The sequence below is a fragment of the Salmo trutta genome, chromosome 15 (assembly GCF_901001165.1).
Source record: "Salmo trutta chromosome 15, fSalTru1.1, whole genome shotgun sequence".
Taxonomy (NCBI): domain Eukaryota; kingdom Metazoa; phylum Chordata; class Actinopteri; order Salmoniformes; family Salmonidae; genus Salmo; species Salmo trutta.
In genome coordinates this window covers 29680913-29702334 of record NC_042971.1, presented here as the reverse complement: position 1 = coordinate 29702334, position 21422 = coordinate 29680913, and the positions used below count along the sequence as shown (strand labels likewise).

At 42.0% G+C, this 21422-nt stretch overlaps 1 protein-coding gene across 7 annotated transcripts in view; it reads left to right on the top strand.

The window, feature by feature from the left end:
• The window catches only part of LOC115148765 (transcriptional regulator Erg), a 106558-nt gene that overhangs the window by 53057 nt on the left and 32079 nt on the right, over nt 1-21422 (top strand). Inside the window, exon 1 of one of the 7 annotated variants that reach the window (XM_029690975.1) lies at nt 12240-12743. The exons of the other annotated variants lie outside the window; for them this stretch is intronic. Coding sequence (XP_029546835.1) covers nt 12726-12743 — 18 coding nt within the window. The 5' untranslated portion in view covers nt 12240-12725. Of the gene's footprint in view, nt 1-12239; nt 12744-21422 lie in introns of those variants that run through there. 7 annotated transcript variants of the gene reach the window in all.

The window sequence follows — 21422 nt, the reverse complement described above, 5'->3', positions numbered from 1 at the left end:
CGTCACAGGTATACAGAAGACAGCCCTATTTGGTAAAATACCAATAACAGGTCAAATAAGCAAAGAGAAAAGACAGTTTAAGACATGATGGTCAGTCATGTCTTAAAGTGCAGTCGCAAAAAACATCAGGAAAAGGAAGACCCAGAGTTACCTCTGCTGCAGAGGATAAGTTCATTAGAGTTACCAGCCTCAGAAATTGCAGCCCAAATAAATGCTTCACAGAGTTCAAGTAAGAGACACATCAACATCAACTGTTTAGAGGAGACGTGAATCAGGCCTTCATGGTCGAATTGCTGCAAAGAAACAACTTCTAAAGGACACCAATAAGAAGAAGAGACTTGCTTTGTCCAAGGAACATGAGCAATGGACATTATACCGTTGGAAATCTGTCCTTTGGTCTGATGAGTCCAAATTTGAGATTTTTGGTTCCAACCACCATGTCTTTGTGAGACACAGAGTAGGTGAACAGATGATCTCTGCATGTGTGGTTTCCACCATGAAGCATGGAGGAGGAGGCATGATGGTGTGGTGGTGCTTTGCTGGTGACACTTTCTGTGATATATTTAGAATTTAAGGCATACTTAACCAGCATGACTACCATAGCACTCTGCAGCGATGGGCCATTCCATCTGGTTTGCACTTAGTGGGACTATCATTTGTTTTTCAACAGGACAATGACCCAACACACCTCCAGGCTTTGTAAGGGCTATTTGACCAAGAAGGAGAGCGATGGAGTGCTGTATCAGATCCACAATCACCGGACCTCAACCCAATTGAGATGGTTTGGGAAGAGTTGGACCGCAGAGTGATGGAAAAGCAGCCAATAAGTGCTCAGCATATGTGGGAACTCTTTCAAGACTTTTGGAAAAGCATTCCAGCTGAAGCTGGTTGAGAGCTTGCCTAGAGTGTGCAAAGCTGTCATCAAGGCAAAGGGTGGCTACTTGGAAGAATCTCAAATATAAAATATATTTTGATTTGTTTAACACTTTTTTGGTTTCTACATGATTGCATATGTGTTATTTAATAGTTTTGATGTCATCACTATTATTCTACAATGTAGAAAATAGTAAAAATAAAGAAAAACCCTTGAATGAGTAGGTGGGTCCAAACTTTTGACTGGTACTGTATATCTGTAAAACTTTGGCTTTTCTCATCCTAACAGTTATACTGTCACGTCCTGACCAGTAAAGGGGTCGTTTGTCATTGTAGTATGGTCAGGGCGTGGCAGGGGGTGTTGTTTTTGTGTGTTTTGGGGGTTGGTTTATTTAGAGGGGATTTGTTCTAGTTTTCATTTTCTATGTTCGTTTTCATTGTGTGGCCGAGTATGGTTTCCAATCAGAGGCAGGTGTCTTTCGTTGTCTCTGATTGGAAGCCATACTTAGGCAGCCCTTTTTTCCTTTGGGTTTGTGGGTGGTTGTTTTCCGTATAGTCTGTGCACCTTACGGAACTGTTTTGTGGTATTGTTGATTTTGGTTAAGTGTTCACGTTAATAAAAGAAGATGAGCACTTTACACGCTGCGCCTTGGTCCAATCCTTCCGACAGACGTGACATATACCCTACTTTAACCCAAGGTTTTCTTTTAGGATAGTTTCTAGTTTGTTTGCTTGTCTTTAATCTCATCACTGTAGAATCAATACAAATAGATTGTGTAGCTAGAAAGTGAACATGCTGGGCTGGGCTCCAAACGACCTCTCTGAGTTAACTTTTTCCAAACTTTCAACCGCCTCTCCTCCCGGACTGTACAGAGGCAGGTCGTGTGGTTTACCACTTCCTGGTTCGCCCCTACACATCTAGGGGGAGATTACTCCTCGACTGCACACATCATGCCTACACTGTAACTTGCAAGGCCAAATGTGGAACACAGTAAAGCCTGATCTGTGCTTATTTTGATATGGTTTAATATCTCCCATTGAAATCAGTGTAGACACGTGCTTCGTTGTATTATGAGTCAATCACACACCGTGGACAAAACCTTCTTTGTATTACGAATGAGTGGCATGATGTTGTGTCTAAAACTGTATCCCATCACTTCAGGGTCAGGTTCCATAGAGCCTGTGCTTTGACTGGTGCCCTGTGCCGTCCAATCCTGTCATATATCATTGTGATGATGTTGCGTAGCGAGATTGGATGGCTCCTGTCAAATAGAAAACACATGACGGTCATGTGGCTTGCCAGAAAGAGCCAGAGAGCGCCCACAGCCCCTTATACCGTCAGCTTCAGGCCAGTGTTTTGTCAAGCAACAGACGAGCCATCATGACCGAAGAGTAAAACATGAATGTTATTTTTAATATAACTGTCTGGCCACAGTGATTAATTCAAATAATATGGGGTTCTCTCTCTCCCTCTCTCTCTCCCTCCTCCTGTATGAATACAATGCTACAGGAGGCTGTGGAATGCTAAATGAGCGTCCATGCAGTGCTGCTGCAGGATACTGCAGGCTGTGTTTAGGTGTAAGTGATCCTTAAATGTCCCCCTTCACTCCTTCAGTCTCAACAGGATCTCTTCTGGGCTGGTGGGATGACTGTGCTCAGTCAGTGTTTTACAGCGCTTAGGAACCGAGATAGAGCTTGGCTGAGGGAAACTAAAAGTTCGAATTCATTTGTATATGCTACTGTTCTTAAATGGAAACAATACATGCCCATCAGTTTTGTTTTATACCTAATAGCGAGTAATATTGCTAACTTTATTTACAAAGTCATTTTCATACATTGAGCTCAAAGCTTTCACACAGTGGCTTTCGAGAGAGATGAGCTGCTGTTAAATCCAACGCACATTCTTTGAAATGTTGTCTATCTGGATTGTGGGCAGAAACTTTTAAGTCTTTATTTTTTTAATGGGACTGCTGAAGTAATACTCACACAATTGAGAGCATCCTGTCGGGCTGTATCACCATCTGGTACGGCAACTGCACCGCCCGCAACCGCAGGGCTCTCCAGAGGGTGGTGTGTTCTGCCCAACGCATCACTGGGGTCAAACTACCTGCCCTCCAGGACACGTACAGCACCCGATGTCACAGGAAGGCCAAAAAGATCATCAAGGACATCAACCACCCGAGCCACGGCCTGTTCACCCGCTATCATCCAGAAGGTGAGGTCAGTACAGATGCATCAAAGCTGGGACCTAGAGACTGAAAAACAGCCATCAGGCCATCAGACTGTTAAATAGCCATCACTAGCCGGCTTCCACCTGATTACGTAACCCTGCACCTTAGAGGCTGCTGCTGTCACATTCGTCGAAAAGATGGGACCAAGGCGCAGCGGGAATGTGTATGCTCATCTTTATTTAGAAAACCCCCCAAATAAACACTTCATCAAAAACAACAACGAAAAACAGTCCTGTGAGGCACACAGCTACACACGGAACAACTACCCACAAAAACCCATGGAAAAACACCCCTACTAAATAGGACCTTCAATTAGAGGCAACGAGGAACAGCTGCCTCCAATTGAAGGTCAACCCAATAAACTAAACATAGAAATAGAAAAACTAGAACGAACATAGAAATATACTAACATAGAACATTAACCAAAAAAACAAAAACAAAAAAACACATAAAACAAACACCGCCTGCCACGTCCTGACCAAACTACAATAACAAATAACCCCTTTACTGGTCAGGACGTGACAGCTGCCCTATATACATAGACTTGGAATCACTGGCCACTTTAATAATGGAACACTAGTCACTTTAATAATGTTTAAATATTGTTTACATACTGCTTTACTCATCTCATATGTACATACTGTATTCTATTCTACTGTATTTTAGTCAATTGCACTCCTACATTGCTCAATCTAATATTTATATACTTCTTAATTCCATTCTTTTACTTTTAGATTAATGTGTATTGTTGTGAACTGTTAGATACTACTGCACTGTTGGAGCTAGGAACACAAGCATTTCGCTACACACGCAATGACATCTGCTAAATAAGTGTATGTGACCAATACAATTTGATACGCAGAGAAGGCAGGCTAACATGATATAACCAACCCAGAATTATAATACTCGTCATGAACTGTAATCTAACCTAGAAATCTTTTATGCACGTTACGCCACTTAGGAGCCTTACTAACATTAACAATAGGTCATAAACATGCTTATAAAGCCTCAGAATGGGTGTACTACTACTCACGCTGTAAGTCTCCATAAATGTCTGTGGCAGCCGGGCATATAGTGTATGTCGGATGGCAGAGGGATGCTGGTTTCCTGCTTTCTCTCTCGTGACCACCCTGCCTCCCCACAGGGCTACCACAGGCAGACCAACAGGCAGACCACCAGCACACAGACTGGGATCTGTTCAACCCTCTGCTCTCAGACGGTAATGGAGGAGCTCTAGCCGTCAGCCAACTGTTAATGGAGTTTATGAGCCCTGTGCCACAGGAGGCACACATACCTGGTCATTAGGCTGAACGTAGAGAGCAACGTTTGGTTGTTTACAGTAGTTTACGTCAGAGGGTGTTCGATGGAGAATCTCTGTTGAGGCCCTTTACTCCACTAGGAGCTGAACATGAACAAGTCATGTAGACATCAGACAGCGCAGAGTGTGAGTCATTCATTGATGGAGGGAGAGGGAGAGAAAGGTAGATTGATCGTTAGAGCCTTAACTTGGTCTGCTATGTCAATATTTTTCTTTCAGGTAACACTTCTGCCTCACCTACTTACATGGAGGACTTGTCAGAGTCACGTACCATTGAGACACATCTTAGGAACACTTCCACTTTTACCTGCAGTAGGCTATCTGCCAATGCCCTGCCCTTGTACTGGGATTAACAGAGGATTTCCATTAGCATTAGCCGTGTGCCCAAGTGCTCCACAGTCCACACATACTGTACCCAGCATGTGACCGAGCCCTTCACACTCTTCCTCTATTGTTCAACTCCAAACACACTAGCCCATACAAACAGACATTCACTTGTGACACCAAGCATTTTGCCCAAGATCATCAATATGGCTTTTTACGCACACAAGTCTATAGTGGAGCTTCCTCCTCTTCTGGAGCCCCTGAAGTGGAGGATGTGCTGCGTGGAGGAGGGCTGCTGTATTTATAAACGGGCCAAGTGAAAGTGTGTGTGTGTGTGTGTGTGTGTGTGTGTGTGTGTGTGTGTGTGTGCGTGTGTGTGTGTGCGTGCGTGCGTGCGTGCGTGCGTGCGTGCGTGCGTGCGTATGTGTGTGTTAGTGCTGAGCAATTAGTGCTTTTTGAGGTCATGGTTTTCGTGAAATAATTATGAAATAATGACATCCCAAAAAAATCCTAAAGCTTTTTTATGGAAATTCCAAAGCCAGATATAGTGAACATTCTATGAAATAGTGAACAGTCAATTGCCAAAACATTAAAAACATTTAATTGCCACTGTCAGGTCCACATTGGGTAGACATCAATAGAAAAAAAGGAAATTAATATACATTAAATACAATATTTAGGTTGTGTATATTACTTCGTTTTTATTTGATGACTTTATTATTTTTCATTCCTTTAAGTCATCATCTGATCTTTGCTCAGCCAACCAGCCAGACAATCATCTAACATTATCTCAGTGCTCCCCATACTGTACTGGATGTCGGCCCACCACCTCAAGCTCAACCTCGACAAGACGGAGCTGCTCTTCCTCCAAGGAAAGGCCTGCCCGCTCAAAGACTTCTCCATCATGGTGGACAACTCCACAGTGTCGCCCTCCCAGAGTGCAAAGAACCTTGGTGTGACCCTGGACAACACCCTGTCCTTCTCTGCAAACATCATAGCAGTGACTCGCTCCTGCAGGTTCATGCTCTACAACATCCGTAGAGTACGACCCTACCTCACACAGGAAGCGGTGCAGGTCCTAATCCAGGCACTTATCCTCTCCCTTCTGGACTACTGCAACTTCCTGTTGGCTGGGCTCCCCGCTTGTGCCATCAAACCTCTGCAACTTATCCAGAATGAAGCAGCCCACCTGGTTTTCAACCTTCCCAAGTTCTCTCATGTCACCCTGCTCCTCTGCACACTCCACTGGCTTCCAGTCGAAGTTCTCATCCACTACAAGACCATGGTGCTTACCTACGGAAAGCAAGAGGAACTGCCCCTCCCTACCTTCAGGCTATGCTCTTCTCTGTCCTGGCGCCCCAATGGCTTCCCCCTGACCATCTTCCGAAAACATCTGGAACCCTACCTATTCAAAAAGTAGCTTAAATAATACTCCTCTTCACCTCGACCCCCCCCCAAATGTTTTTTTCTTTAATAAATAAAAACACTTAACTAGCACTTGCACTTTAATGTGGGGCTATGACAGTCAATTGCAAATTAGTCTGACATAATGTATCTTATCTCAACACCACTAATGAAATGGGTGTGCTTGTTGCATGTTAATGGAGCTTCTCAAAGTCAGGGGATGTGGTCGACTGTGCGTACCTCATCTCTGCTGTCACATCCAACCTGGATCGATATTTGGGTTTAATGTAGACGAGAGCACTGATGGTGCTTTCAAGACAACTGGGAATGCAAGGTCAAATCATGATATCAGTGAACATTAGGTCGGAAAGTCGGAGCTCTAGAAAGAGGCCAGAGTTCCCGAGTTCAACATTTTTTTTCCTGAGTTCCCAGTTATTTTGAATGCACTGAAGTTGGAAGTCGGAGATTTCCAAGTTCCCAGTTGTTTTGAACGCGGCATTAATGCTCAGAGGGAGTCAGCAGGGTATTCACTTTGAGTCAGGAACCAAAACTTGTCCACAGTGTCCCGTGAATGCATTAGATCACATGACAGCTCAATCAGCTGTTCGATTTCACTTACCAGCATGTCAACTGAGCCAGGATCACAGTCAAATGGATTGGAGAGTAGGTCCCAAAGTGCTCTTCGAAGCATTGTAGGTGGGCATTCATCACTCGTGTGGGACACTTACTGATGCTGTTTTCTGTTAGAAACATGCACAGCAAAGGGAAGGGGGCATGGTTCACTTTTAAAAGACTCTCTCCTATAATAATTATTTCCTCTGAATCCACTGATTCTGTCACTCACCTGTAGAATGTTTCTGTATTTCCCCTGCACACTTGCGTTCAGTTTGTTCAGTTTCCCAAATTGTGTCTTACATAGGCACGGAGACACATTTCCTCTGACAATAGTTCCTCTCTCAAACACTCCCCCTCGATAACCACCAAGCCTCCGTGTGAAATAGAATGTTGTTATGCTCTAATCCCATATCTCCACATAGTTTTGCGAACAGGAGTGTGCACAGTGGATGTGGTTTGATGTAGTTAATAATCAAAGTTACCTGCTGCAGTATATCCTAGAGTTCTGTGCTCAGCTCTTTTGCCGCCAGTTGCTCTCGGTTTATCATACAATGCGTCCATATGACAGAGGGAGACACATTCATAACTAGAGTGCAGAGGCCTGCCTGCCGTCCCGCCATAGATGAAGCCCCATCTGTGCAAAAGCCCACCATTCGATCCCGTGGAATCAGTTTTTCAACAATATAGCCTGCAGCACACTGAACATCCCCTGTTCCGTTTCATGCTTGAGAATCATGAGACAGAACAACATGTCCTCGTGAATAGCATCCCCCGACATGTATAGCGAACAAAAGTCAAAATCTCTGCCCTCACAGCTAACATCCATTTGGAGATCATGAGCTGGGGAGTTTTTGAGTTGTTTAGTCTGAGTTTCTTCTTGATTGCTAGCAATATCATACTTAAAAAAAAAATATCTGACAAAGATATTGATGTGAGTTTCTGTGCCTTTGCCTCTCCACACATTGGTTTCACCATTTTAATTGCAGCCGGTAATATCAAAGTCTCTGCAATAGTGTGTGGTTTCATAGCGTAGCGGGCCTTGCCATTCACTGTAGGAAAGATTAAAGTGCAACGGTCAAGTGCCGCCTTATCCCATGATCTAAGGGTGCTCTCTGGTTGAATTTTCATTTAGATTTTAAAGGTTAACAACATTACAATGATTTTGAGATACAAAGACGATATTATAATACATATTCTTTTTTGTCTTTCAAAGACCCTGTCTTTCAAAGATAATTCGTAAACATCTAAATAACTTCACAGATCTTCATTGTAAAGGGTTAAACACTGTTTCCCATGGTTGTTCAATGAACCATAAGCTAATGAACATGCACCTGTGGAACGGTCGTTAAGACACTAACAGCTTACAGACGGTAGGCTATTAAGGTCACAGTTATGAAAACTTAGGATACAAAAGAGGCCTTTCTACTGACTCTGAAAAACACCAAAAGAAAGATGCCCAAGGTCCCTGCTCATCTGTGTGAACGTGCCTTAGGCATGCTGCAAGGAGGCATGAGGACTGCAGATGTGGCCAGGGCAATAAATTGCAATGTCCGTACTGTGAGACGCCTAAGACAGCGCTACAGGGAGACAGGGCGGACAGCTGATCATCCTCGCAGTGGCAGACCACGTGTAACAACACTTGCACAGGATCGGTACATCCGAACATCACACCTGCGGGACAGGTACAGGATGGCAACAACAACTGCCCGAGTTACACCAGGAATGCACAATCCCCCCATCAGTGCTCAGACTGTCCGCAATAGGCTGAGAGAGGCTGGACTGAGGGCTTGTAGGCCTGTTGTAAGGCAGGTCCTCACCTGACATCACTGGCAACAACGTCGCCCATGGGCACAAACCCACTGTTGCTGGACCAGACAGGACTGGCAAAAAGTGCTCTTCACTGACGAGTCGCGGTTTTGTCTCACCAGGGCTGATGGTTGGATTTGCGTTCATCGTCGAGTGAATAAGCGTTACACCGAGGCCTGTACTCTGGAGCGGGATCGATTTGGAGGTGCAGGGTCTGTCATGGTCTGGGGTGGTGTGTCACAGCATCATCGGACTGAGCTTGTTGTCATTGCAGGCAATCTCAACGCTGTGCATTACAGGGAAGACATCCTCCTCCCTCATGTGGTACCCTTCCTGCAGGCTCATCCTGACATGACCCTCCAGCATGACAATGCCACCAGCCATAATTCTCGTTCTGTGCGTGATATCCTGCAAGACAGGAATGTCAGTATTCTGCCATGGCCTGCGAAGAGCCCGGATCTCAATCCCATTGAGCAAGTCTGGGACCTGTTGGATCGGAGGGTGAGGGCTAGGGCCATTCCCCCCAGAAATGTCCGGGAACTTGCAGGTGCTTTGGTGGAAGAGTGGGGTAACATCTCACAGCAAGAACTGGCAAATCTGGTGCAGTCCATGAGGAGGAGATGCACTGCAGTACTTAATGCAGCTGGTGGCCACACCAGATACTGACTGTTACGTTTGATTTTGACCCCCCCCCCTTTGTTCAGGGACACATTATTACATTTCTGTTAGTGACATGTCTGTGGAACTTGTTCAGTTTATGTGTCAGTTGTTGAATCTTGTTTTGTTCAATATTTGTTGAATATTTGCCTAATGAAAGCTACAACTCCCTTCAGCCCAGCATCCCTCATAGTTCAAGACTTTGGCCACATTCACATGCTAGTCGAAAATGTCACTAACTGGTTGTAGTTATACACGTGTTCAACCAGTTAGCAAGACAGACATTTCAGAGTTTCCTAGTTCCAACTAGCACGTGAACGTGGCATGAATTTCTCTTGTGAATGATTTGATTTCTCTCTAGAGAAACGGTGCGTTGAGCTCACAAAAAAAACATAATTAGATGCAATTCCAGTAATTGAACCGACGTCGATCAATAGTTGTTTAATAAGCGAAACTCCCCCGAAATGTTGGTTAATCACAGTACACAGGATATTCCTATGAGAGGGAGCAGCCCGGCTTCCCAGCCCCCGTGGAGGTTGTGCTTCCAGGCAAGAGCTGTTGGAGATGGGGTGGAGGGTAGGGGAGTAGGAGGGTGGCTGGGGGGTATGCTAAAGATGGGGTGAGGGAGATGAGATGGAGATGGGGTGAGGAGGGGATATGTTAGAGATTAATATAGTGGAAAGGGATATGGTGAAGGGGAGTGAGGGAGTCTGGTGGTAGTGGGTGGGGGGTGGGGAGTAATGGAGGTAGGATGACTTTGATTTGGTGAGGTTGGAGGGTTGGGATGGTTGAGGTGTGTGCTTGTGTGTGCGTGTGCGTGTGCGTGTGTGTGTGTGTGTGTGTGTGTGTGTGTATGGGGGGGAGGGGGAGTGGAAGCTTGCACACCAAGCTTCCATTTCCCAGGGGATTTATGGCTGATTTAAGATACATTTGGACACTTAATAGGCACTAACAACAGTATTTGAGATGGGAAAAATATATTTTTAATGAAGTTGAACATGTGTTCTTTATGACAGAATGTTAAAATTAGATGAAATCAAACGTTTTGTGTGTGTGTGTGTGTTTGTGTGTCGGCAGTGTTGGGCGGCCCAGATTTAGTGAGAGAGGGGAACAGGGGTTATATCCTACAGACTTCCTGCAGAAGGCCATTAAACTAGTCAGAGAACAGGAGAGATTGAGGGAGAGAGAGAGAAGCAGAAACTTTTTGATAACTAGAACATTTTCTGATCTTTTGATGGATTTTTCTCTTCCTGCTCTTCTTTGATGTAATGTTATCTTGTGATCATCTGTTGAAAGACAATGCAAAATATTTGCAACATTTCAAAGTCTTACAAAATGCACACCCATCAATAATACTTGAAATCACAAGTTAAAAGTGCTATCATGTGTTTGTTGGTTTTGGTACAAAATAATACAGGTAATGTATTTTTCCCCCTCCCAAACTCAATTTGTTGCAAAAACAACAGACTTGTATTCAATAGCAGATAGTGGTCACATATCAGGTGTTAAATTACTAAATTCCTTTAAAAATAGAGAAAACACTGTTCTTGTCATAGCCACTTCCTCTCTTTGTAACTGATATGATGCAAAGCCACAGTCGGTTTACAATGCAATGTGAACTCTTGTCGTGCTGTCTCGGACCACAGAACCACTGCGGTCAGTAGATTGGAGTCCTACTGAGTGTAGGGCTTGCAGGTTTGAACCGTGGTTCTACCGCACACCTGAGAGTGGTCTCAGGTCAGAGGTCACAGTGCAGCTGGGTATGCCCCCGCCTGTTTTGTGTGTGTGTGTGTGTGTGTGTGCGTGTAATCAGCGTACAGGACCAGGGGTGGTTAGTCACAAGTGTTTTGACAGAGGTCGGCAGCAGGATGTCAGGCTGCGCTCTGATTTCCTCTCCTTTACTTGCTCCTTGACTCCACCTCCTTATCAGGGCTGCTCAGCTTTGCTGCTTTCTCACCTCTAGTCTTCAGACCCAACCAGACCCTCCTGAAGAAAGGAGGGGCTGAGCCGCTCACATCCCTTTCTCTATTCAATTACCATTAAAGGTAAAATATCAAATCATTTCTATGTTACAATTAAGAACCTTACTGTGACTGTTTTCAATTAAAATAGTCAAAAATAAACAAATAGCTTCTTAGCAAAGATACATTTCTCAAGCAAGAATTTTGCTAGGACTTTCTGGGAATGGTCTGAGTGGGGAAAAACTGGAAACTGGAAACTAGCTGTTATTGGCAGAAAGGTTTGTAACTCTGTTTTGTATCGATCTATTAACTAATTTACTACCTGGTGATGTCCCCAGTCAGGCCAAAACTCCATCCCATCAAAACAGGTATTTTCAAACAGCTCTTACACTGAAAGGGCATTATCATCATTTTCATTATTTCACAGTATTATTCCAACCTCATAGTGTGGAAATATATATAAAAAATAAGAACATCATGTTTTTGACTGCACTGGGCATTTAATTGCACAAACCTCTTTTTTACTCATCACATATGCTGCTGCTACTGTTTATTATCTGTCATTTATTATTCTTAGTTACCTTGTACCCCTGCACATCGACTCGGTACTGGTACCCCATGTATATAGCCAAGTTATCGTTACTCATTGAGTATTTATTATTACTTTTATTATGTTTTACTTTTCTATTATTTCACTATTTTCTTTCTCTCTGCATTGTTGGGAAGGGCCTGTATGTAATAATTTCACTGTTAGTCTACACCTGTTGTTTACGAAGCATGTGACAAATAACATTTGATTTGATTAGATTTGAATTCATTGTGAGGATGTTCAGTTGTTCTGTTTATTATGCAGGTAGTCTACTAAATTGAGGCATAAATGTGACCTGACATGCTACTCAATTGAGTTTATGTAAGTAGAGTATATAAAAACCTGATTTAAAAAAAGTGTGTAGTAATGTTGAAATGTCCCTTGTTCAAAAGTGGTGAAATGAGCTTCTCGAAAGTGTTGAGTGCTCTGTGCCAAGGTTATTGACGTCCTCAATGTAGCTATCCTCAACTGTTAGGCCTCTAGAGAGGCTCATGGCAGGCAAGCGTGTCAAGTATGGACCGTAGGATCAGACATCTGCATCCTGTCATGGGTTTATGTCTGTCTGAGACACACACAGACACACACTTCGCACCTGCCTGTGTCAGTAGAGACCCCCTCAGATCAGCCTTCTTGGCTAGTTCCCCCCTACAACCTTACCCCTCCTTACTAAAAAATAAAACTTCTAAACACACATCATCAAGAATAACAACTTTTTTTAACACTTCTTATCTCCTCACTCCCAAATATCCTGTTTCTTCGAGTTGCGGTGGCCAGAACCAATAGAAACCTCTTCCTGCTATTGGCTGACTTCACTTCCCAACGTTAGCACAATCTCATCTGCCCCAAACGACGCTTAGTGGAACCTCAACTAGCTTGCTGTCCAGAAAAAAATTATATTCAAATTTATACCATTGTGTTTTTCCAGGATTGAAAGGTCCTGAACAAATATGGCCAGCACCATCAAGGTAAATCCATTTTAGAACGTTTTCGCAAACTTTTGGGATTTTATTGGTCATTTTCTGTAATGCTTGGGCATTGTCTTTAGTTTGTGTGGCACTGTACAGAAATATTTACCAAACAGGCAGGGGTAACACCCTTCTGCCATAGTGGTACGACAAGATTTCTTTGCAAATGTCCTTTTTCCTATTCGGCTGGCCTGCACTGTTTAAATTTTTTTTTAGGGTAATGACAAAATCTGCGATTTCATTCTTTCGGATACTAAAGTGATTTGAGCTGGCTTGTCTTTTAAACAAATGAAGCAGACTTTACATTTTTATCCATTATTATTTAGAGGGACACCACTATTTAAGTTAAAATATTTTTGATGTGATATTTTTACCAAAAAAAATAAAATAATTTGTATTGTTCTCTATTTTGTTTCAGCGAAGTCATGCAGTTTGATATGTTCTATGTTTTCTGAGATTTGCACATTTTCGTACAAATATTTTCAAAATCTGTTGCATTTGTCAAAGAACCATCTAAGAAAATGATGCTTTGAACTGAAAAATGCAATCCCGTTCTGAAGAAACTGAAAATTATTGGAGGTTTACATTTTCTGAAGACTTTGTCATGCTATTGTTGCATTAATGCCTATGTTCACATCAAAATCTAAATTAATTGTAAATAGTTGTAAATACTGTAGTAGTAAATAGTTAATACTTTGATATGGCTATCCTAGTCTATCAAGTAACTAGCTTTGTGTAGTTACTGTAAGAAGACTTATAAGACAATGGACAGAGGAGGAAAGACGCAATTGATGTCTCAACCACATACTGAACAAACTGGCTAGGGTGTCTAAGTAACCTGGAAACTTAATTAAACACGGCATCTAAGCTTTCCACTCTCTAGTGCATCTGCCAGTGTCAGCACAAAGATGTTTACAACCTGATCCTAAACACAGTGTGAACAATAAAACAAAGGCAGGGAAGCAATAATTACATAATCAGCTGTCTTGCTGGCATTGGATGTAAACAGTTGCAGTTTGGGAGTAGAATCCAAATGTTTGGAGAGGGAGCTTGTTCCTTTGTGACCTGTTATATTGTGGCACTGGTTCTGCGGTTCAGTTGAGGTCCCAGGGAGAAAGGAGTGTGACCGCTGTTTATAAACTCCTTCTTGGTGCTTTGGCTGGCTTTGTGTGGAACTGATTTAGAAATGTTAAAACATTGTTAAAACAGTTCTAAAGCAGGCTGCTTTGTCGTCGACCTCCCCCTGTTAACTTTGGCAGGGTTAATTCCAGTTATCAATGCTTCTTCTGGTTTGTACCTGATGGAGATACATCATATTTTATGGATTGCTATAAAAAAAAATCAAATCAAATCAAATCAAATTGTATTTGTCAGATGTGCTGAATACAACAGGTGTAGACCTTACAGTTTACTTACAAGCCCTTAACCAACCATGCAGTTTTAAGAAAAATAAGTGTTAAGATAATGAAACAATTCTAATAAAAGAAGAAACTAGAAAAATAACAAATAATTAAAGAGCAACAATAAAATAACAGTAACGAGGCTATATACAGGGGTACCGGTACAGAGTCAATGTGTGGGGGCACAGGTTAGTCGAGGTAATTCATATAATATGTACATGTAGGTAAATTGACTATGCATAGATAATAAACAGAAAGTAGCAGCAGTGTTAAAAATGGGGGTTGGGGTGGGGGGGGTCAATTTAAATAGTCCGGGTAGATATTTGATTAGTTGTTCAGGAGTCTTATGGCTTGGGGGTAGAAGCTGTTAAGAAGCCTTTTGGACCTAGACTTGGCGCTCCGGTACCGTTTGCCGTGCGGTAGCAGAGAGAACAGTCTATGACAAGGGTGGCTGGAGTCTTTGGCAATTTTTAGGGCCTTCCTCTGACACCGCCTGGTATAGAGGTCCTGGATGGCAGGAAGCTTGGTCCCAGTGATGTACTGGGCCGTACGCACTACCCTCTGTAGTGCCTTTGCTGTTGGAGGCCGAGCAGTTGCCATACCAGGCAGTGATGCAACCAGTCAGGATGCTCTCGATGGTGCAGCTGTAGAACTTTTTGAGGATCTGAGGACCCATGCCAAATCTTTTCAGTCTCCTTAGGCGGAATAGGCATTGTCTTGCCCTCTTCACGATTGTCTTGGTGTGTTTGGACAATGATAGTTCGTTGATGATGTGGACACCAAGGAACTTGAAGCTCTCAACCTGCTCCACTGCAGCCCAGTCGATGAGAATGGGGGCGTGCTCGGCCCTCCTTTTCCTGTAGTCCACGATCATCTCTTTTGTCTTGATCACGTTGAGGGAGAGGTTGTTATCCTGGAACCACACTGCCAGGTCTCTGACCTCCTCCCTATAGGCTGTCTCATCGTTGTCAGTGATCAGGCCTACGACTGTTGTGTCATCTGCAAACTTAATGATGGTGTTGGAGTCGTGCTTGGCCATGCAGTCAAGGGTGAACAGGGAGTACAAGTGGGGACTGAGCATGCACCCCTGAGGGGCCCCTGTGTTGAGGATAAAACATTTTTTTTACTTTAGTTTGGTAAATATTTTCTTAACTCTTTTTGAACTACACTGTTGGTTAAGGGCTTGTAAGTAAGCATTTCACGGTAAGGTCTACACGTGTTGTATTCAGCGCATGTGACAAATAAAGTTTGATTTGATTTGATTTTGATCACCTCACTTAAGTTGTGCTGCAGGAGTGCTCCCAGTTTGCCCGTTGTGCTTCTTTGTAAACAAACACACATGACTGGCTTGAACAGTTGTTTTGGGAAACTAGTACCGGCAAGCTTCATAGTTATCTAGTTATCTAACAGGCAAAATAATGAACGAGATCTGCTTTATCTATTATCTAGTGCACAACTTACATCTAGATGTGCCGCTAGCGGAACGCCTCGCCAATATCCAATGATAGAGCGTGGCGCGAATTACAAACACCTCAGAAATCCAAAAACTTCAATTTTTCAAACATATGACTATTTTACACCATTTTAAAGACAAGACTCTCCTTTATCTAACCACATTGTCCGATTTCAAAAAGGCTTTACAACGAAAGCAAAACATTAGATTATGTCAGGAGAGTACCCAGCCAGAAATAATCACACACCCATTTTTCAAGCTAGCATAAAATGTCACAAAAACCAAAACCACAGCTAAATGCAGCACTAACCTTTGATGATCTTCATCAGATGACACTCCTAGGACATTGTTATACAATACATGCATGTTTTGTTCAATCAAGTTCATATTTATTTCAAAAAACAGCTTTTTACATTAGCATGTGACGTTCAGAACTAGCATACCCACCGAAAACTTCCGGTGAATTTACTAAATTACTCACGATAAACGTTCACAAAAAACATAACAATTATTGCAATCGCGGTGTCCGATTTTAAAATAGCTTTTCGGTGAAAGCACATTTTGCAATATTCTGAGTAGATAGCCCGGCCATCATGGCTAGCTATTTTGACACCCACCAAGTTTGGCCCTCACCAAACTCAGATTTACTATAAGAAAAATTGGATTACCTTTGCTGTTCTTCGTCAGAATGCACTCCCAGGACTTCTACTTCAACACCCAATGTTGTTTTGGTTCCAAATAATCCATAGTTATATCCAAATAGCTGCGTTTTGTTCTTGCGTTCAAGACACTATTTGAAGGGTGACGCGCCGGCGCATATCGTGACAAAAAATGTCAAAATATTCCATTACCGTACTTCGAAGCATGTCAAACGCTGTTTAAAATCTATTTTTATGCGATTTTTCTCGTAAAATAGCGATAATATTCCAACCGGGAGACCTCGTTTTCATTCAAACACTGAAAATAGAAAATGGAGTCTTCACATGCACGCGCGCACCAGTGTCATTGTTCTCAGAACGACCACTTTCCAAAACCCCTACTGTTTTTTGCCCAGGGACTGCAGAGTCATCATTCCATGTTCTGGCGCCTTCTGAGAGCCTATGGGAGCCTTAGAAAAGGTCACGTTACAGCAGAGATCCTCTATTTTTGATAAAGAGGCTATAGAAGGACAAGAAATGGTCAGACAGGGCACTTCCCATATAGAATCTTCTCAGATTCTGGCCTGCCATATGAATTCTGTTATTCTCACAGACACCATTCAAACAGTTTTAGAAACTGTTTCTATTCAAATCAAATAATTATATGCATATTCTAGTTTCTGGGCAGGAGTAATAACCAGATTAAATCGGGTCCGTTTTTTATCCGGCCGTGAAAATACTGCCCCCTATCCTAAACAGGTTATCTGCAACTATTTATTTATTTAAAAAGTATAAATATATATATTTATAATATATATAATAATATATATATATATATATATATATATATATATATATATATAAAATAATAATAATAATAATAATATATATATATATATATATATATATATATATATATATATATATATATAATACTTTAAAAAAACGTATTGACACTATTGGAAAATCATACCTAGGGAATTTCGAAATACCCCAGGATACGGTATATACAGTATATATAGCATATACGGTATACCACCCAACCTTAGTGGACAGTCTATAGTCTTAAACAGTGTTTTTTCTGAGGCCAGTGAGTTGGGGCCTCTAGTATCTAGTAGACTGTAGTACACAGCTAGTAAGAAATGTTCACAGAACACAAGGGAACATTTTTGGAGGGCCATTTTTTATATCATTCAGATAACAGATCTTATCCCTAACCAATCAAAAATGTTCATGGTAGACCTACCTGTTAACTTTGCATGGTTGTTATTGTTTGAAAAGGAAAAAAAATAAAAATGGTTCAAAATGTGTTAGTCCATAGCCACTTCTTTAGTCCTCAATGTACAAAAATAAATAAGAACTAACTTCATACATTGTACAAGATTTCACAATGAAAAGTATGTCATCGATTCATTGAGTCAACCACAGGATATCAGGACACAAACAAAACAGATTATCATGCCCGCCTGCGGACAGAACTGAGACAAACAATGCAGATGCCGTGTATGTGTGTGTGTAATGCACATACCAGAGGGGAATACAGGAAGTTGTGGCCAACCAATCTCTGTAGCACTGTGGCTTTGTGTCTGAGGCTGTGGCCAAACTTTGTCACTGACCTATGGAAATAAATGCACCCATAATTTTTCAAACTGCAGTGGGCCACAGCCAAGTTTGTGGGCCACAGCCAAGTTTCACACTGTATTATAATTTCACACATCACAAGTGGTCTGTCCCACACGCAACAGCTCCGTCTCTTTCTCAATAACATGTGTTTCTGCCAAATCGCCAGGTCGCAATTGTAAATGAGAACTTGTTCTCAACTTGCCTACCTGGTTAACCTCTCTCGGGTATGTGGGACGATTTCGTCCCACCTACGTAACAGCTACTGAAATTCCAGTGGCGCGATTTTTGAATCGTTAGAAATACTATTACTTCAATTTCTCAAACATATGACTATTTTACAGCTATTTAAAGACAAGAATCTCGTTAATCTAACCCCACTGTCCGATTTCAAAAAGGCTTTACAACGAAAGCAAAACATTAGATTATGTCAGCAGAGTACCCAGCCAGAAATAATCAGACACCCATTTTTCAAGCTAGCATATCATGTCACATAAACCCAAACCACAGCTAAATGCAGCACTAACCTTTGATGATCTTCATCAGATGACACACCTAGGACATTGTGTTATACAATACATGCATGTCTGTTCAATCAAGTTCATATTTATATCAAAAAACAGCTTTTTGCATTAGCATGTGACGTTCAGAAAAAGCATAACCCCCGCAAACTTCCGGGGAATTTACTAACAGTTTGCTAAATTACTCACGATAAACGTTCACAAAAAGCATAACAATTATTTTAAGAATTATAGATACATTACTCCTCTATGCACTCGATATGTCCGATTTTAAAATAGCTTTTCGGATGAAGCACATTTTGCAATAATCTAAGTACATAGCCCTGCATTACAGGGCTAGCTATTTAGATACCCACCCAGGTCAGCCTCCACCAAAATCACATTTCCTATAAGAAAAATGTTCTTACCTTGCTTGTTCTTCATCAGAATACACTGCCAGGACTTCTACTTCAATAACAAATGTTGGTTTGGTCCCAAATAATCCATCGTTATATCCAAACAGCGACGTTTTGTTCGTGAGTTCTAGACACTATCAGAATGCTTCTTCACGGTCCCGCGCATGGCGCATTGGCGTGTCAAAAATGTCTAAATATTCCATTACCGTACTTCGAAGCATGTCAACCGCTGTTTAAAACCAATTTTTATGCCAGTTATCTCGTAGATAAGTGATAATATTCCGACCGGGAGTATGCATTGAGCCTAAACAGCCGAATAAAATTTCTCCTCAGGAGCGACTCATGCACGCGCCTCATTCAAAGGTCCTCGGAGCAGCCACTTACAAAAGGTGATAATGTGTTTCAGCCTGAGACTCCCTCGTAAACCTTCAGTTATTTCCCGGGCTCTGAGAGCCTATCGGAGCCCTGGGAATTGTCACGTTACAGCTAAGATCCTTACTTTTCAATAAAAAGATGTAAGACGCACGACTCCTTGTCAGACAGGGTACTTCCTGCTTGAAACCTTGTCAGGTTTTTGCCTGCCATAGGAGTTCTGTTATACTCACAGACACCATTCAAACAGTTTTAGAAAATTCAGAGTGTTTTCTATCCAAACCTGAACAATAATATGCATATTCTAGCTTCTGAGTTGGTGTAGGAGGCAGTTAAAAATGGGAACATATTTTTTCCAAAATTCTCAATACTGCCCCCTAGCCCAGACAGGTTTTAAATAAAGGTGAAATAAAAAATAAATAAAATCAAGACCTCTGAAAATTATTCATCATAGGACATCGATGATGCAACAACATTCATTCTGTTCTGAAACAAAACACTCTTTCCAGCAGTAATGTACAGACCATACTGCTTTTCTATGGCTTTTGTGGAAATGTAACACAGGAGATCTTCCTGTTTTAAGAAGAATGTATCTTGTGTTTTGGACTAGTAAGGTTTGTCTCTGTCAAGTCATAGTAGGGTTCATATACAGTCAATGAACTAAGCAGACCAGACACAGCTGCTAAGGCACTGGTGCCTATGGGAGACTCACCTTGTTAAGTAGACCAGAACTGATATTTATTTTCAATGGTAAGCAGCCTGAGTTGGACATCTTCATTCATCCACCATCTTTGGTGGAATCAGGGTGGGGGTTGCTAAAACAACATCCAGAATGGGTGCCCCCCAGTGGTGTAGTGTAGTCTGGACATATGGGTATACTCTAATAAAAAAACATTAAAAAGGGCCCACCCGGCAAAGGAAAGGAGCCCTTTAAAAAAAATGATTTGAGAAACAGTGACATACACTCTGAATGACAAAAAATTATCATTCCCGTATTGGTCTTTCATAGTCAGGCCAACCCAAGCTGTACTGTACAAGTAGGCTAATAGTATGCCTACTATTGAAAGAGATGAATGAGGATGTCAACAGAGTCAGAAATTCATAGGTTTGCCCTCAAAGTCACACTTTTTTAATAGAAAAACAACAACATTTGATCTTCTAAGTCCATAACAATATGCAGAAATCGCTCCGCCATTTCCTGGGTGCTAAGATTCTAATAGTTCGCATAATTTCAGTTTATGTGAGAAAACAAGCAAGTATAGTGTAGAGCAGTGGTTCCCAAACTCTTTATAGTCCCGTACCCCTTCAAACATTCAACCTCCAGCTGCGTACCCCCTCTAGCACCAGGGTCAGCGCACTCTGAAATGTTGTTTTTTACCATCATTGTAAGCCGGCCACACATACACTATACGATATATTTATTAAACATAAGAATGAGTGTGAGTTATTGTCACAACCCGGCTCGTGGGAAGTGACAAAGAGCTCTTATAGGACCAGGGCACAAATAATAATATAATAAAATCAATAATTTTGCTCTTTATTTAACCATCTTACATATAAAACCTTATTTGTTCATTGAAAATTGTGAATAACTCACCACTGGTTAATGAGAAGGGTGTGCTTGAAAGGATGCACATAACTCTGCAGACACAGGTCTGTGCCTGTATTGAGTTGTCATGCTAGTGAGGGCCGAGAATCCACTCTCACATAGGTACGTGGTTGCAAAGGTCATCACTATTGAAACAGTTAAATGAGGCTGTCAACAGAGTCAGAAATTCATAGGTTCGCTGCCCATATCATTGCATAGTGCAGAAAATAGAGTTGAGGGGCCTTGCATTAACAAAGTTAACCATTTTCACTGTAGTGTCCAAAACGTCTTTCAAGCTGTCAGGCATTCTTTTGGCAGCAAGAGCCTCTCGTGGATGCTGCAGTGTACCCAAGTGGCGTTGGGAGCAACTGCTTGCACGCACGTTACCACTCCACTATGTGTCCCTGTCATGGCTTTTGCGCCATCAGTACAGATACCAACACATCTTGACCACCAACGTCAATTTGATGTCACAAAGCTGTCCAGTACTTTAAAAATATCCTCTCCAGTTGTCCTAGTTTCCAGTGGTTTGCAGAAGAGGATGTCTTCCTTAATTAACCCCCAATAAACGGGACGGACATATACCAGGAGCTGTGCCAGGTCCGCCACGTCTGTTGACTCATCCAGCTGTAACACATATAATTCACTGTCTTGTATGCAAAGCAGTAATTGTTAAAAACATCTCCTGCCAT